Source organism: Rhea americana, unplaced genomic scaffold (genome assembly GCF_003343005.1).
Source record: "Rhea americana isolate MKP2758 unplaced genomic scaffold, rheAme1 scaffold_46, whole genome shotgun sequence".
Classification (NCBI taxonomy): domain Eukaryota; kingdom Metazoa; phylum Chordata; class Aves; order Rheiformes; family Rheidae; genus Rhea; species Rhea americana.
Genome location: NW_028186601.1, coordinates 5,486,603 through 5,504,058, shown reverse-complemented (window position 1 = coordinate 5,504,058; position 17,456 = coordinate 5,486,603). Strand labels below are relative to the sequence as shown.

Sequence of the window (17,456 nt, the reverse complement as noted above, 5' to 3'; positions counted from 1 at the left end):
GACATTCCCTATAACAAACAGAAGAGTTGTCGTTCTCTTAGGCCACTTCTGAAACTTTTTCAGGCATCAAATGTTTCTCCAAATTAGTTTTTCATTGCCAATGACATGCCTGAGCTGGAGACTCGATGGGTGGAACTCTATTATTAATTGCTCTAATCTAAGATATGCTGACATTTAAAAAAAGACAATCACTGTAACGACAAACTAAACTTGTTCCTGATCGCAAAACATTGCTAAAATCCAATTTGCACAGGACAAAAAAGTTTGTAAATGAATTCACGTACTGCCAGAGTCACATCCGTGAAAATAATTCTAAGTCAAATGGAGACAGGGCCATGGGGAAAACAGCAGAGATTTCTCCTCCTGCTGCTGTCATTTCTACCTAAATCTGCTTGTTCTAACCATCTAACCAGCATGCGAGAGACCAGAGTAAGACCACTCTTAAGCCTTAGCTTCTGCCAAGAGATGTAGGATAGGACTTATGTTTTCATGGCTGCCTGTGTATTGTATTGCTCCTAGTCTCATTGCGAGTCGCTTGCCTGCTTCATGGATGCWGTTGCAAAGGAGGGTAAGATGCAAGCTGTACCAGGTGAAGCAGCCTGTGCTTGGACAGGCAAGTGAAGTCATTGCTGCTGCCTGGAACAGTCTGCATTCCTCAGCCATGGCCTCAGGGAAGTGAAAGCTATGGGGCAGGATGGGGGCAGAGAAGGGTATGGACCAAGGGCTTTCTGCCTCTATTTCACCCCAGAAGCCTGCTATAACACTATGCTATAACTAGTGAAAATCTTCAGTAATGCAAAAAAACCTCTCCATAATATCAGCTTAAGTAACACAACTCATGCCCTCTTCCCTTTCYCTCTGTGCACACAGCGAGATTTGTTTTAAATTGTTTTCCAAATCAAAAATCAGTGTTGTGCTTTAAAGAAAAGCTAATAGAAGATTATGTGGAGACAAGAAATCTTCCAGAAATAAATGATCTGTGTTAATTCAAGTATATCTGTCTATCTGTATGGCAGAAATGATATGACAGAAATTACAGTACACTTCTTGCACGTGAAAGTACAGTCATTATTCCTCAGAGAGATCCTGATGTATTACAGTGTCAGGATTAGGATATTGAATCTTACAGCGTCAATCTATTATTCATGCTGAATAATCTGTTATTGCTGTATTGGGACTCTTAAAATGATAAAGTCTATCTTTCCCAGTTGCTCCTACTACACTCCAGGTTTCTGGAGGCAGTGGAAGAGATAACACACAGTGTATGTAGTTGATTAAGATGGGACAGTGTCTTTTTTTTACTTCTCAGCTATGTGTGCAGCAAACATGACAGATGCAGTTGCGTAGACTCAAAGTCTTCACATCCCTTCTCACATTTTTAATACACAATWTGGAAGATCCCTGTGTGCAATTATGGGCTAAAATACGGATTCTGTTCTACATCAAACCTCATTCCATTGCTCTGTGTTCATACATACATGAAAGCACTGCCCTGATACTGTAAAGGAAATTTAAGGCAAATTAAAATTCAGGCAATTGTATTTCAAAGGCATATGCACCCATATTTACACTTACCTTTGGATCTGGAAGAGACCAAGTTGTAATTTGAAACAGAAATAACACTATCAGCTTTAAAATCAGAGTTTCACCTAGGGCCCTTCCCTGCCTCCCTCCTCTCCCCTCAGTTAAAGTTCAACTATTTCATTTGTAAATGCAGTTCTGTGATACAATCAGAAGCAGAAATGTGGAGGTGCCATTAACTCAGTCAGGCAAACAAGCTGCTCTGGCTCCATCATAAAAAAACCCCTGACTGTAATGTTAACTTCTGCCATTAGGGTAAAGTTTCCATCTACCACCTGTATGCAATCCTTCTTTACTCTGTRCTGTCCTTCCCTTAAGGAATATTAATGTTAATATTCCTTAAGGAATATTCTGTTCAGCCCTACTGATTTATTTTTTTCCTGCTTGTGGTTTGCAGGGGGAGGGCTTCCTTCAGTCTCTGTCTTTCTGAATCCTCACAGGCCCTGGGGGCTCTTGGTGTCTGCTGTGCCTGGCGAGGTATATGGCAGTGCCCCAGCTCCTGGTGGGGGGTGGGTTTGCGAGAGGTCCCACAAAGCTCATCCTTTCTGACTATGTTGATATGTTTTGTTTTTTAAAATCTGAGGAAAACTAAAAAGTAGAATCAGGTTAATATATAATCAGCACTCATTATTATCTAATGCCTATATTAACACATACTTCATAGGAAGAACAATTGGATTTTTAATACACTTTTTTCTCTCTCAAATTTCATGCATGCTATCCTGTCTGGGAAGAAATTAGTGATATTTCAGATCATGTAACAGCTTCCTTTGCACTAAAATAGTCATTGGGAGACTTGCTGGTGGGAGGCCAATCTGCCAGGTGCTGTACAAACAGAGAACAGAAGAGATGGTCTATGTCCCATAGTAGTGATGGTGGTTAGAAGGCATGAGGTAGCTAGTGGCTATCAATGGACACAAGTGGGCATAGAAGGAAACCACGAGACAGATTTCTGAGTAGAAGACAGGCAGCAGTTCTAGCATGCCAGGAGCCATAGGCATTGCCAAGTTATGTGGAAGCTACATGATAAAGGGGATTTTTGAGAAGAGATAGGAAGTTGCTTTATAAGTGTATGAAGAACTCTGTTCCAGTTGGACAGAGTGAGATGCATTCTTGAAATTGAAGAAGGACTATGAAGGAGCTTTAAAGTGAAACTCAGGAAAGTCTGTTGATAGGACAGAGGAAGGGGAACTGCTGATGAGAGAGAAGTTATCAAAGTGGTATGGGAAAGGACTGGTCTTTGCACAACTGTTTGGAGTAGATATGAGCACAACAAGAAGAGATTTGTCAATGCCAGGCAATAATGGTGCCCACAATAAAAAATGAAATACAGAGACCCTTCTCTAGTTTACTAGCTATGAGGATGGAAAGGCCATATCTTAAAGGACACTGTGCTGAAAAAAAATCAATAAGATTTAAAAGTAACCTAGCTATGAGGAAGCAAAAATTTGTATTATGAGGCTTTCCCATATGAGCAAAGATAAAAGAGCGTGCGTGAAAAAAGGGTAGGACTTTTGTTTGGCCACACTGAGTTTAAAATATGAGATGTTGGAAGAACAAGCCAGACAAAAAGATGACTAGAAAGGACAGTGCAAGTTTATTTTGGTTTGACTATATTAACATATAGTACAAACATACAAAGCAGGTTTGTAGGGTGAAACAGTCAGGGTTAGATTTGACAGCCATCTGAGATGTTTTACCTCAGATTATCCCTAGTCAGTTCCCAGAGACTGAGCAATCGTTAGCTGCTGGACCACAAAGCGTTGCACCCAAGGCATATCTTCTGGTCTGACTCTTCCTAAAAGAATCCAGCTTGAGCWCTCTGAAGCAGCTCTGAGGTGGGAACCAAAGCACAGTAAGTTGAGCCGAGCAAATGATTCATCTCAAACCTGAACTCCTGATCCAGTGATACACTGTAGAAGTCTGCCTTCCTATCTCAACATGATACCACCTTGACTGGGCTTAGGACGGAAGTGGGGAACAAATGCGTGAATTGTCAGAGTGGAGACAGTAGCTGAATTAAAAGCGTTTTTATTTTTTGTATCTGCTTTTTATGTTTCCCATTAATTGCCATGTGTTTCCAGAAGTTTAATAGTTGTTTGCGCCATGTATTTAAAGCAATCTCTCTGGTACACAGATTTTCATCACAGTGAATTGCTTGAGCACGGATTTCTCCTCACAAAAAGGAGTAAAGGGGCTTCCTTTGATGATTCAGATAGATACCTACAGCTACAACAATCGCAGCAATAAACCCATCCACCGAGCCTACTGCCAGATCAAAGTTTTCTGTGACAAGGTAAGTGGAAAGCAGAATTACAATGGATAGAGGAGGGACATTGTTAGACAGTTTATTAATATTGCTGTATTTTAGACTGAGTAAAAAGTTGTTTTTCTCTCCAAAGAATAATGTTTCATAGTAAAATTTGGACTAGCTATATTATAAATCTAACAGGTTATCACACAATTATTTTACTACTTTGCAGCCTCTTGGACCCCAATTCCTCAGTTTATGTGCAACAGCTGGACTACATAAGGACAGCATGATGCGACTCATGGTGTAGGAAATAGTCCTAATGTAAGGATCTCCGGAAGATCAGTACTGACCTGCTCATGCAAGTGCCTGGTCTGATGATCTATCTTTTAGTTCTAGCAGCCAGGATAGGGAATATGTAAACTTTGAGGTAGAGATCTCTAATACAAAAATGTACTATTCAATAATGGCCTGTTAAGCTGTCTTTTGTGATATAGTAGAAAACACTGAGTCCCAAACATACAGCTGTTTTTTTTTTTTTTTTTCAGTTTGGTTGCAAACAGTTATTTTGGAAGCTTCTGTGAGTTTTCTGCAAAAATATATAAACTATTCCCATTTTGCGATCCGCAACTTTTTTTTTTTTTTTTTTATCTTACTCTCTTTTTGCAAGATGTGGCCCTTTCAGCCCTTTTGCAGTGGGTTTCCCCACTTTTTTTGTGAGAACTGGTAAGATTTGGCTGTACTCCTCAGCTTCAGAACAGATCACCACTTAAATGAGTCTGATAATGTCATGGTCAGCTATAAGGACCACGAAGTAGGAACAATTGCTCAAAAATTTTATCTCAGTGATGTTTCTTAAATGTGTAGTAAGACCACTTTTCATTTATATTTTATATATGCCAGCCAGTGGACTTCATCCCTGCTGGAAAAGATTTTCTGAAGCAGAGTAGATGCTTAGATTATAGTCAAAGTTCAAGAGCCTACATCTATTTTAAGTGACTATGAAAGTTATCCAAATTAGTTTTCCCATCTTACAGATGGGAGTAGAAAGGCAAAAGGCCATGCTGCAGGCAATGCATAACATTAACTTTTAAAGAAAGAAAGGGTAAGGGTTCAACTGTTCCAGGTCTTTGTGCTGCTGCTCCTTCCTCTTTTTCAGTTAATTCTCTTCTTACTGTCTTGACAACAGAATCTTGAGGGCTAATCAGTTTTATTACAGGAAGAAAAATTTTGAAAGTAATGAATGTAAATGTATGCACTGAGGTCGTCCTGCAGCCAAAGTGTTATGTTTTTAATTGTAACTTTGAATGACAAATATTTACAGAGATTTGAAGCTACCGCTGGCTGTTAAAAGCTCAGTTGATATCAAAGTAACAAGTTGTTTTTATCTACCTGTTTTGGAAAAGCAATTAGAAAAACATGAATTATTTAAAAAAAGGAAAGAAATTCAGAGCACAAACTCCTCTAGGGTGACTGGTAGACACAACTGATAGAGATTTTGAGTAATAAATGTTCACTGCCTCTGTTGACTTAATTAGTACTTCAGATTTGGTGAATAGGAAGCAGGAAATGAGTATTGAGACTTAATCAAAACTGTCTCAGAGTAGAAGAAAAGATTGCAAGGGTAAAGTGTTAAGAACATCAAAATTGTGTTGAAAGTGGGAACTGGACAGCCTGAAGGAATTGGTAATGGAATATGTATCTGTATAATATAGATGTATGCACACGTACACACACACACACACAGAGTGCTTTCTAACTTGGTGCAGAGTGGAAAATGAATTAGATGAAAGAAAATGAATGAAAATTATCTAGGTCAATTCACATCACAATTTGTGCTAATTGGCACTTTTGTAAGAGTAACTCCACTCAGTTATGATGGTGCCACTTTACTGACCTCAGGTTGTCACTGTGCTTTAATAGGTAAATAAATATTTGAAGACTCAAAGCTCGGGTACCAGCCAAGCTTGGATGTACATTCCTGCAGCACAGGAACCATTTCGTGTGCACAGTAGCCTCTATTCATGGATTTACTGTGCCTGCTTTGGTGAGGCCACAGCCCACGCTGCTCAGGGTGCTCTATCCCACCTACTGAAGCAACTGCAAAAATTCGCTGTGCTCCAAGGGAGATAGCTGACTGGGCAGGATACTGTTATCTTTTTCCAAGTTGCAAAAAAAAAAAAAAAAAGGGAGGGCACTGGTTGTTCATGGTGCTAAATGGAGGGTCTCTCACCCAGTTTTTCTTCCAAGTCTGTTATTCACCCTCTAGTGACAAGGACAGGACTTGCTACCTATTTGGTAACGGCAGTGAGACTGCAGAACGCTGTTTTTTTGCTCTACTCTTTGTCACACTTAATTAAAAAAGTATTATGGGCCATTTTAAAAAAGAACAAACATACAATCCCTTTTATATATTTTAAAAGTATACATTGCATTGTTGTGCCCCACTCTGACAGCTGTAAAGAGAAATTCATGAGATTTATTACAGGAATTGCACAGTGAATTTTTCCCATGTAAATATTGAAATATAATTGCATTTTTGAATATTTATCTTAATTTGAAACATGGAAGAAAAATGTTTCTGTGGCTGATAGTGTCATTATAAACGGTCTTTCTGCAGTGATGATGCCTCTTTAGGGCCAGTAGTAGTGTTTATAAGTTAGCTTGGTTAAATCACAGGTCAATGTGCTTAGATACGTAGAAAAATGTCTGTTGATTAAATTAATGTCCTTCAGCTGAAACATAGCACAACTGTTGTGGAAAGACCATGCCTGAAGAACTAAAGCTGCATTTAGCTAAGTGGTACATATTATATGTATATGTCAGTATTTATTCAGGCAATTACTTATATATACTGTTCTTTTGCATGTAAGTTAGAGAGCATCACAGACTCAAATCAAACTTTTGCTTTATGTAGCATAAATGTATGGAAGTAAAGGCTGCAAAGGTTGTAATCATTTGCTTGTTCTCAGTTCATTCTCCAGTCTTGTCTATGTTTATTTTCCAGTAGGCAATTTTCAAGTCACTGTTATAGTGCTCATCTTGTTCTCTCAGTGCTAATTCTCTCTGCCCTTGCAGTCTTTTTATCATATGTGGATCACTTATGCTGTTTTATCATAAGACAGTATTATTTTTATTCCTTAAGTAGGTTGTCAGGGAAACTTGCTACCAGGCTTATTTATATTTATATATTGCAAGATGCTTTAACCAATGAGTATGAAAGAACTAGAGATTCAGAGACATTTTCATTTTCTATATGTCCTTAGCTTTGCTAAAAAGAAGTAGCAGCATTTGACTTGGCAAATACCATAGCATTGTTCTTCCAAATCAAATAAATTAATCCTGTTATTTTTTACTCAGGGAAAACTGCCCATTGTTTCGAATATATGCAGTTCCTTCCCTCTAGTCTTCAATATGGATAGTAAAATAAAAGCAGATTATTATAGGATACTGAGCAAATCTAATTGCCTACCAGTCTTCAGCTTTAGGGAGGAGAAAGCTGAAGTCTGTAGGCCTATTATATAAAATATGGAATATTTTAGCTTTGATCTAGAAAAAGTCATTCATSTGGGCTTCATAGCAGTGTTAGTCCTTACTGGGATAGTCCTACTGGATAGCCCTTAGCTGGGCTGGAGCTAAGCTGCTTCACAGCTAGCAAGACAGAATCCTAAATGAATTACAGACTTGGAGAACAAACATATCTTGAATCAGATGAAATTTGTAGTCTGAGATTTGCTAATGGATGGTTATACAAGTACTAGACCTGTTGTACAAAGTCTGCTAGGCTGCTCCTAGTTCAGGCAGTTTCTGGGTGCAGAAGCAGCTGAGGCCATCCACCAGTGTGCTGGCGCTGCCACCAGGCTCTGCCACAGGTCTGGCTGCTTCCACTCCCACCTTCTGATGACCTATTTCAGGACCCAGCAGAAAACTCTCCACCACCCCTTTTTTGCTTCCCTGGAGGATTAGTGACTTGCAGTGGTTCACGGAGGTCCAGCAAGTGCTAGGACCAGTACGTGGGAGGAGCAGAGGGAGCACAGCTGCCCTGGTGGGAGGGAACTGGTAAAGGATCTCAAGCCATCCCATGGGACTTCTCCCTCTGTGCCCTGCTATGTGGAACATGAGAGTGCCAGCCAAGTCCAGCTTCATGTTGTGCTGTGCTTTTTAGTGGTGCTGGAAGTGAATTATATGAACTGAAGTCTATAAAATGCTGAGCACTTCCTCATCTTGTACAGCATCTTCTAATGGGAATCGTGACATGGATAAACACTGGTGGTTAGAAGTGGCTCTGTGCTCAGGGATTGCCTGCATCCCAGATGACCTGTTGATCTTGACTTGAGTAGAAGGAGATGGAGCTGTGGCACCTTCTTTATCACATACAGAAGGCTGAGTCCTCTTCAACTTTTACTTTCCTGAGAGGAAACTCGCACTCCTGGCAGTGTACAAAATTCCTTGGAACATTCACCTGTTTACCTGAGAGCAATCAGAGCTGCAAAACAGAAAGGTAGGGCCATCACTAGCATGGCAAGGACACCACTGTGCAGCACAGTGCCCTCAGACATGTACCTTCTTCAGGACAGGGACAGTAGGACATATTTCTTTCTCTTCTGTCAAAGAACCTGAGGCCTTTAAAAACAGAGATGTGCCCATAGACACAATTTTGACAATTAAGGGCATAACTGAATCTTTTAGAATTCAGGCAACTTCTGTGATTAAGGTTGGTGTGAACTGGCTTGTGAAGGTGATGTTTCTGTTAGACACTTTGATGTTCTTTTAAAGAAATGCTTTTTCTTCCACCTGTTTCAACCTCTGGAAAGCCATTGATAGGTCAGAACCGGGAGCATATCTTTTCTTGCATTTTTTTTCAAACTCAGATCATAGGCTCATGTATGAGCTTTGCTGTCTTGAGTGAATATTTTTGGCTTTGCTTCCCCCTCTCCATTTTCTTTTAAATAAACTTCTAAATTTGATCTGGAAAAAAATCTTTAATTTTGCATGCTGTCTGTCTGGGAGCATATGGATCTTTAATGTGCTTCACAATGTGGCTATATTCATATTTATAAAGTAAATTAGAACTTCAAAGGAGGCGTTGCTGCTTTTTATGTCAATAACAAGTTTTATTTTCTAAACTTGTTGGGAATATATTTACATAACAGAAGCTTGCAACTTCCCAGGAGTTCTTGAGGCCTACTAGGGCAGTCTGCATCGCTTTCAAGTTGGTTGAGGACTTATCCCTGTTTGAAATGCCTGTTTCTGTAAAAGCTGTTGTGTTATTAGCAAGCTGTTGATGTAGCTTTCTAGCACGGGAAGATCTCAAAGGCTTTTACAAAGCTGGCCATGATGGGGCAGTCCCACCCTAAATCCAGGTGGGTTCAGGAAAAAGCTTAGCGTAGGCGTGATCTAAGATGATAGCAGCCCTGCAGGGGCTTTTTGTCAGCATGTAATGTGAAGAAGTACGTAGGCCTGAATGTGCCAGCCTTTGCTGAGGTCCTGGCTTCAGGGCCACTTTACATGTGATGTGGTACCACCAGCTTTGTGCTAGGTGACACACCACAGTCAGCAGTGGGTGTTGTGTACTGCCCAAGCCGTTGCTTTGTGGGTTCCTGCCAGCCATGAGGCATGTGGATTAGCAGCTTGCCAGCCCCAGCATCCCACATCCCCAAACTACCTTGGCGGATTTCAAGATTTTGGGCTCACCAGTGTTTCAGCATTTCCAGCGTGCCTGGTGCTGCAGTTCCAGGCACTGCAGGGGCTGATGCTCATATGAGTTCTTCGTAGGATAATACCTGTATCTTGTCTTTTTTTTTTGCATCAGGGAGCAGAAAGGAAAATCCGGGATGAAGAGAGGAAGCAGAACAGGAAGAAAGGCAAAGGCCAGGCACCTCAGGCCCCATGTAGTAACTGTGAGTAAGACAAGTGTTTCTTGTTTGGGCTAAGTCCACTTAACATGTTTTGTGTCATAATTACATGACTTTGATCTTCCCAGCAGCTGAAGGGAAGTTGAGTGCTCTCCCTCTGCAAAAAAAGAGCGATATTACCTTCTTCAAAACGATGACTGATCTGGATTCCCAGCCAGTTCTGTTCATACCAGATGTTCATTTTGGAAACCTGCAAAGAACTGGACAGGTAGGAGATAATAATGAGATGAGCAAGAGTCCACCTGCCACCTGGCTGCAGGTTTTGAGTCATGTTTTACAAAAACAAAGCACTGTTCCTGGTGACTAGTTCATCTTGTCAGTTTTGGTAAATGTGGCTCTGGACTAGTCTGGCATTGAGTACACTTAAAAAARACCTTATAGGAGACAAATGCCTTTTGTAGTTCTGGGTGCAAAAATGGAGTTTATAGTTCATTAACAACAGACTGTTTTGTGTTTTGTTCTGGTTTTGTCATTTTTATGCTAATAAGAAATACTGGAACAAATAATCAAGAGTTTTGAAATGGAAGATTGATTTGTGACTGACGGTGTCTTTTCTTTTGAAAACGCAGTTGGCTTGATGAAACGAAGTGCCACCTTGTGGTAGAAGAGATCCCCCTCCCTGTGATGGTTGAAAACAACCACCAAACTTAACAGTGTAATGAGGTCAAGCACTGGCTCACTAAACATCACTGCCTATTTTTGTAGGCATCACGTAGAGATCTGATAATTCATTAGAAGAATATATTTGGACTCTAAAATGTAGTAGARGAAGTAAAACTCTACCATGCTACTACTAATGTTGTTACTGCTTACTGTGAGTTACTGCTGAAGTCAGGGAGTCATTATTGCCAGTAATTGTGACAAAATCTTTGCTGACTTGACTTTTTAAAATCTACTTTATTGCTTATGGGAAAATAGTCTGACAATTTTTAAATATGAACCCGCTTTTTATTATCCTCTCAGAGAGTGGAGTAAGATCTTTGCATTGTGTTTATAAAGACAARTTGTGGATGATCAAATTTTATGTTCATCTTCCTATAAAATATGAAAATATGAAAATAATGAAGATTAAATGACACTGAATTTGAAYTGTCATTATTTTAAAGCAGTCAGGATTGTGGTAGAGCAAAGCACAAAGACCGCAGACRTTGCAATCACAGCTGTCACTGACTTATTCTCCAAAATTGGAAAGACTCCTACTCACATATCAGTGCTGGGTACCTTCTGTCCTCATGACTTTCAAATCAGAATGTGATTTGTCTCAAAACAGAAGAAGGTGGAAGCATTTCTTAGTACATGGAATCCTGTAAATAATTTTCTAAACTAACTGGAAGATGCCCAGTTTGCTAGTTCTTAGGCAATGTTCAGTCATGACTTTTAGTTATATATAGTTGCAGTATTGGCATTTCTGCTATCTTAAGCTTTTCAATTGTGTTTTATATTTCTTAATAGAAAAATGTTTTATTATGACAGTGTTCTGTAGCCACTTTCAGTTCCTGGACTTTGAATAAATTACAGATATTATAGAATTCAACTTTGCACACACCCCTTTGAAGTATTTTCCATGTTTGGGTTCAGAAGTTAAAGGCCTTTCTGGCTAAGCATTGAGGGTCCCAGTGAAAGACAAATGTRTTCTGAATTTTGCCAGTGTGAGTGCTGGAAATTTGTCCAAGGTCCCYCCCTCTGCCTCTGGCAGAGCCCAGGACTCTGGTACTGTGTCTTTGCCTCACGTTTACACTGTAATTCAGTAGCTGAGATGTTCGGGTACTTGTTGGTATGGACCTGYGTTTCAGGCATGTTGTGAGGAATTTGACTGTTTTATAAAGCTTTTGACAATGGACTGTGATTTTATACCTCTGCTGCAAATATTAGCCACATTTTCTGCTGTTATAAATTTGTTTCAATGAATGTAAATTATGCTGATTTACACTGAACAAAGATTTGGACTTTTGCATCTATCCTCAGCAAGTGCAAAATAGATATGTATCATCTGTGCCATTAGTAATTGTATTTCCATTAGGCCTGTAGTTTAGTATTGGCCTTTATAGTTTAATTAGGTTTCTCAGACAGTATTTAATACATATAAAATCTCATGAGTGCCTTAAATCATATTAAGGGTAATTTAAGTGAATAGTGATCTGATTTACAGGATTGTAAAATAATTGAAAAAATGATATAAACCAGAGGAGAGGACAGTGTCTGTCAAAATGCTTTGATATATTTCCATTAGGCAAAATTCAACAGCAGTTTTTCTAAGCTGCACTTTCTCTATTAGAAATATAGATGTTTTCTTTTATAGAARAAAAAGATTTTTTAACAGATGAAGAACTGCAAAACAGTTGTCGTCTTTTCTCTCTTTTGAAGTTACTCTGTTCAGCAGGTGTCTGAGCTTTGGGAATAATTTTTTTTTCTACCTTTCTAGGTTTACTATAATACAGATGATGAGAGAGAAGGGTAAGGCATTTATTGTTCCACAAATTTTACAGTTAGCAGTCCAAACCCTTAGAAAGCAGACCCAAAACACAAAGTCAAAAAAGATTGATTCCCTTTCTTCCCTTTCCTTCATATTCTTCTGTCACTAATTGTAGCTCCATAACATGTAGAACTAGTAGAAGTTTCTCTTCCAGTAACTTTTTTTTTTCCTTTATGTGAACTGGCTTTTTATAATATCTATTTATTCGTACATTGCCAAGTAAAATGGTCTGATGAGCCAGGTTCARTATAGAAGCAGGACAATATATTTGATAATAAAGTGCCTTTTATATAAAGGTTCCCAAAGCAGTTCAAAAGCAATCTGTTCAGGAATTGTTTAGTAAAGCACTGAAATTTGGAAGCTGTTATATACTTATGTTATATGAAGCACACGTGTATATATGACAAATATGGGAACTGCAGAGAGAATGCCCAAATASCAGAAGAGAAAGGCAGAAAGAGAAGGGGAGATCCTGGGGAGGGAGAAAATTGGAATGGGGAGCACAAAGTATTGGGCTTTGAAAGGACTGTGAGAACTGCAGAAAATCCCTAAAATAGTGACAGATCTATCTATCTATCAGTCCAAGGGCTTTAATGTCTGTGACTGATGTTCAACCAGCATTAACTGTAACAATTGCAACTCCCCTGTTTTTGGAAGTTGCTTGAAACTCTCAAATCTGAGGTTGCAGAGTAAGATGACTGAATTCACGAATATGAGTGCAAAACATGGCTTGCAGGAGGGAGCAGCTACGCACCTGCAGCTAACATTGACTTCCAAACATTAGGCCCTTTTTTTGCCTTTTGTGAAGCTCCCGCTCATGGTAGGGCTCACAGGATTTTGGGAAATACGGTGTGTCCCTATACCAAGCGTGCTGGCTGCAGTTCCCTGCTCCGTGGAGATGGGAGCCCCAGCAGGGAGCAGCGAAGAGGCTSCGGCAGTGGCGCTTGAGGGTGGCAGCTCCCCAGCAGGGTGTATTGCAGCACCCAGCTGGTCCTGGCCCTGCATGCTGCTGAACTACTGGCTTTCAAGGTCTCAAGTATTTTAGAAATCTTGTCAGCATTTCCTGAGGCTGTCGCCTTGGCCAGAAAGGAAAGGTGAATCCATGTTTAAATGKGGGTTCACCTCCTTATTTAACTGTTACTTTTTTCCGCTTTTCTTCCATAAATATTGAAACACTTAGGGACTTTGAGTTTTCTAACTCATGTGCAACTTCAAAGTGGRTTTTCCTGTCACCTGTCCCAATCAGTCAGTCTGGGCAATTTGAGAGGCYTGGAGAGTTCAGATAGGCATCAAAAGCTAAATCCTTCCAGTTTTGGGTCTGTTGTTACTTGAGTAGCTAGTGGGGGTTTGCCAGAGTACAAAGTGAGTCATACATGTTGCTGATGTCTCCTGTCTTGTTGGAAGTKCAACTTTACCCTAACATGGTTTGTGTGGTGTGTTTTCTAGTAGCAGTGTCCTGGTCAAAAGGATGTTCCGGCCTGTGGAGGAGGAGTTTGGCCCATCGCCTTTGAAGCAAATGAAAGAAGAAGGTCTGAAAAGAGGTAACAGTCAATTCTCAGCTGTTAAAAATAGCACTCTAGGATTTATGCTCTCAATCTGCACAGGGCAGGGTTGGTTCAAACCAAGTTGGTTGCTTGATGCTAATGCAACTGTGGGGTGGATGTAAGAAGATAGCATTACACCTGCCAATATAAGAGGAAACATTTTATCAAATGCTGCTGATGATTTAAAAACAGACAATAAAAAGAAAATGGGTTGTGTAYTATTTCCAGAAGAGATGAATAAACAAGTTTATATAAAATATAAGAAAGCTAGAAAATTTCTTGATCTTTGACCACACTACATAGTTCATAARTGTTCTAGTAGCAAATCTATCATTGTTTATTTTTAACTTCTGCTCATCTTTTCTGTTCTGGCTGAGATCAAAAGCAAACATGAAAAATACACTGGGTCAAATACAGAGAYAGTACACAGGCAAGCTTCTGCCGACTACAGTGAGATGAGCCTAACACCTCACAACTTTCCTATCCAGTCAGAAAGTTAATGCATGGTCAGATATCCTCCAGCAGACCTAACTGAAATGTTTAAAAATTTGTTTTCATTAACAGTTTGTTACTGCCCTAAGTAACATTACCACACTCACATTTCATRTTCTGTATTAGGAGAGTTCCTGTTTACCAGTTTGCTACAGTGTAGGTTAACTTGAGCAGCATTCAAGCAATGATTTAGGTAAAGCTGTCAAACTTTGCAGTGAAGGTAAGGTTGAGCATTCAGTGTTTTGGTCCACAACATATGCTTTGTGTGCAGTCACTTCCCATTTAGTGCTGGAGCAGTGACCAATAGGTCATCACTTCTTGCACTACTGCATTTAGACACTCCGAAGATTATTTGTCATTTCTTCAGTCTCATGAGTTCTGTCATATAAGTTTATTGGAGACTTCAGGAGCATGAACAACTCATATAACTCAAACTTGCAGAYGTTTTGAGGTTCACCCATCAGTTTGTGAGACAGCAAAGTAACAAGCCACAGAGGTGAACTCAGTTGTTCTTAGCCATGCCATCTATAAAATGCCTTTGAGCTTCACAGGAACAACTTCCCATGAGCCTGCACTTGCAAAGTTTCTCTGTTGGTTAGAATGGTGTCCATGAATCAGGGCAAGYATGCAACGTATACAACATGGAGGCAGATATCTCCTTGGAATAGATTTAATCTTCAGTTAATTACTTAAGGTCAGCACTGGCCACAGACTTATGTCTGGTTGTCCTGAAGTCCTAACCCAATTCACCTGATCAGCATGGGCTCCATCAAACAGAAGGGGACAGCTGTGTAAAGAACTTCTCCTGCAATTTCACCTGGATTTCCCAGCCAGAAGCGTGGAGAGCTGCCAGCAAGGAGAGATTGGTTTGCTTTGATTATTCCTCTCCTATGCTGTATTAAATTGTATTAACATCATGCAGGAATTGCAGCAWTTTCAAGGGGAAGATTTGAAAGAAAAAATGTTTTTCAGCTGGTGACAAAACTATGTTGAATAATTAAATCCAGCAGAGGCATGGAATCAGGGAAGCTGGAGGATGCTCTGTTCACATCCCCTTCCTGTTCAGTGCTTCTTGCAACGTGGACTGTGTTGGCAGGCAGCCAAGCCCCTTAAGCTTGGCCTTTGCTCTGATGAACTTCCTGCCATTAGGAACCCCACATCTGGAATTGTGTAAATGGAGCGTAGCACAGCTGAGGCTACCTATTTGACCATACTATCTTTGCCACAGAAGTCACTGGATAATAAAATGTTCTGCTATTTTTCCCAGGCTGAGCCATGCTAAAAGCCCCTTTCCTCCCAGATATATTTGGTACWGTAGAATCAATAACTCCAAAGGACTGATATAGATGGGGCACTGGCGTAATATGTAAGAAAGGTATGTGTTCTGTATTWAATATATTAAAGAGAATGTAATCCAAAGTCGTTATCAGAGCCACTCAGGTTAGTAGCATCCARTGAAGAGCCAAGCCCAGCTGAGGAAGTGAAGTGGTGCATGGTGTTGCCTTGTGCAATTTCAGCTCTGCCTGTTGGATCGCATTGTAATACTGTCCAGTGGAAGCAAAAGTATTAMTGGGCCACCCTCAAGAGAGATCTGAAGGGGTTTACAAACCGTCAGTAAAACAAAGTTCATGTTCTCACACAGCTAGCTGCATCCTTTTGAATTTATGTCTTTCATCTCCTTGAGCTCTAGGGGAGGTACAAGTGCCCAACACAGAAATGTAAAGTATGTTAAGCTGTACCAGCTGTGCAGCACAGCTTGTTGCTTGRCTAGACTTGTGGCCTTTTCCTGTTTTGAGTTCTCGCTAATAGTTTTCAAATCACTTTTCCTTTCAGATTTGATTGGGGTTTCCCATTAATTATGAATCTAGCAGCGGTGTTACAGACCAGGGAGATTTCCAGCCCTGTAAGCCTCAGCCTGAAGAATGACATATTTTTTTTCTAGCTTTTGTCTCTCAGAAAAGTTAAATTAAATTACTCTAACATATTTTGGATTAATAAGACTTACGGTTAGGTGAACTGCACCTATGGAGAACATAATTCACTCTGTAGCTCTGTCTAGCTAGAGCATTTGTATCTGGGAAATTAGTGAAAACTACAAATATGGAAAAGGAAAGCTGGCTACTAGTCTTTTCTAAATGCCACATCTCCTTCCAGAGGCTACTTCTCAAAGAGTTTAGTAGTTGGGCTTTAGCTCATATTATCAGTCTGGTTAGGCACTGGTAGTACCTGGACTCAGACATGGCTTATGGCAGAAGATCTTAGTGTTCCATCATGTTTCTAGTTTCTTTTTTTACCACATACCCGTTGCTTGTTTTCTGCCATGGCAGATTTGCCAATCATGAGCCAAGCAGTTAAACTTTTTAAAAGAGATAACTAGCATTGTTCTTCTGTATTCACTTTTAAATCCCTAGTTTAGTGGCCTGACTTCCAAAAATCTCCCCAGATGCAGCAAACTCCCTTGACTTCAGCAAAAGCTAGTTGCCACTCTTCAGTTTTCTAAATCTGGCTACTTCATAGGCAGCTAAATATGAATTGATCACCTCCATCTCTTGCAACTCTTTTTAACATCTAAGGAGCATTAGGGAGCTCAGTGACCTTCACTGCTGGCAAGAATGTTTAGAACTGAAACCAGGTAGTGTAGAGGTTAGACAAATTTGAATTTATCTGWTTTGCTCTCAAAAAATAGCTCACTGCCTGGTACAAAATACTTTTTTTCCAAATATTACAATCTGTATTTTTAAAGCAAGACCATCCAAATGACATGAACATGATGACAGCAGGATCAGAGGGCATATAAGTACTAGTGTCACATCACCATAGTCATGGCTTGACGTTCGGTGGCAATACTGTTGAGCCAAATCAAATCATTGCTGTCCCTTTCCCTCCTCACTGACTTCTTCTCCCGCTGTAGGCCATCCTTTCCGTTGTGCTAGCACAAACGTTTATGGGGCTTTATAAACTGAAGTGATGACCTTATCTGTCTGAAGAACAACCACCAAAAGGGTTACTCTTTTTACTTTATTCTGCTCTTTGAGACAGTTCACTGTCCAGGAAAATTCATAGAGACAGGCCAGAATAGCAAAGCATAAGGGCAGGAATAAGTCAGGGACTTCTTAAGCCATCATTGTCACCAAAAGTCGTTTATGGAAGAGTGCCCTAGGGAGTCAAAGCCAGAGTTTTCACACCTGTCAGGAAAAAAA

General features: G+C 40.0%; 1 protein-coding gene across 3 annotated transcripts in view; it reads left to right on the top strand.

Annotated features, from left to right (window-relative positions):
- The window catches only part of GRHL2 (grainyhead like transcription factor 2), a 68,960-nt gene that overhangs the window by 38,664 nt on the left and 12,840 nt on the right, over window positions 1-17,456 (top strand). The window contains exons 9-13 of one of the 3 annotated variants that reach the window (XM_085316333.1): window positions 3,719-3,877; window positions 9,645-9,732; window positions 9,816-9,955; window positions 12,170-12,201; window positions 13,667-13,761. In XM_085316333.1, coding sequence (XP_085172459.1) covers window positions 3,719-3,877; window positions 9,645-9,732; window positions 9,816-9,955; window positions 12,170-12,201; window positions 13,667-13,761 — 514 coding nt within the window. The remainder of the gene's footprint in view (window positions 1-3,718; window positions 3,878-9,644; window positions 9,733-9,815; window positions 9,956-12,169; window positions 12,202-13,666; window positions 13,762-17,456) is intronic. The other 2 variants (XM_085316332.1, XM_085316331.1) reach the window with 2 other exon arrangements.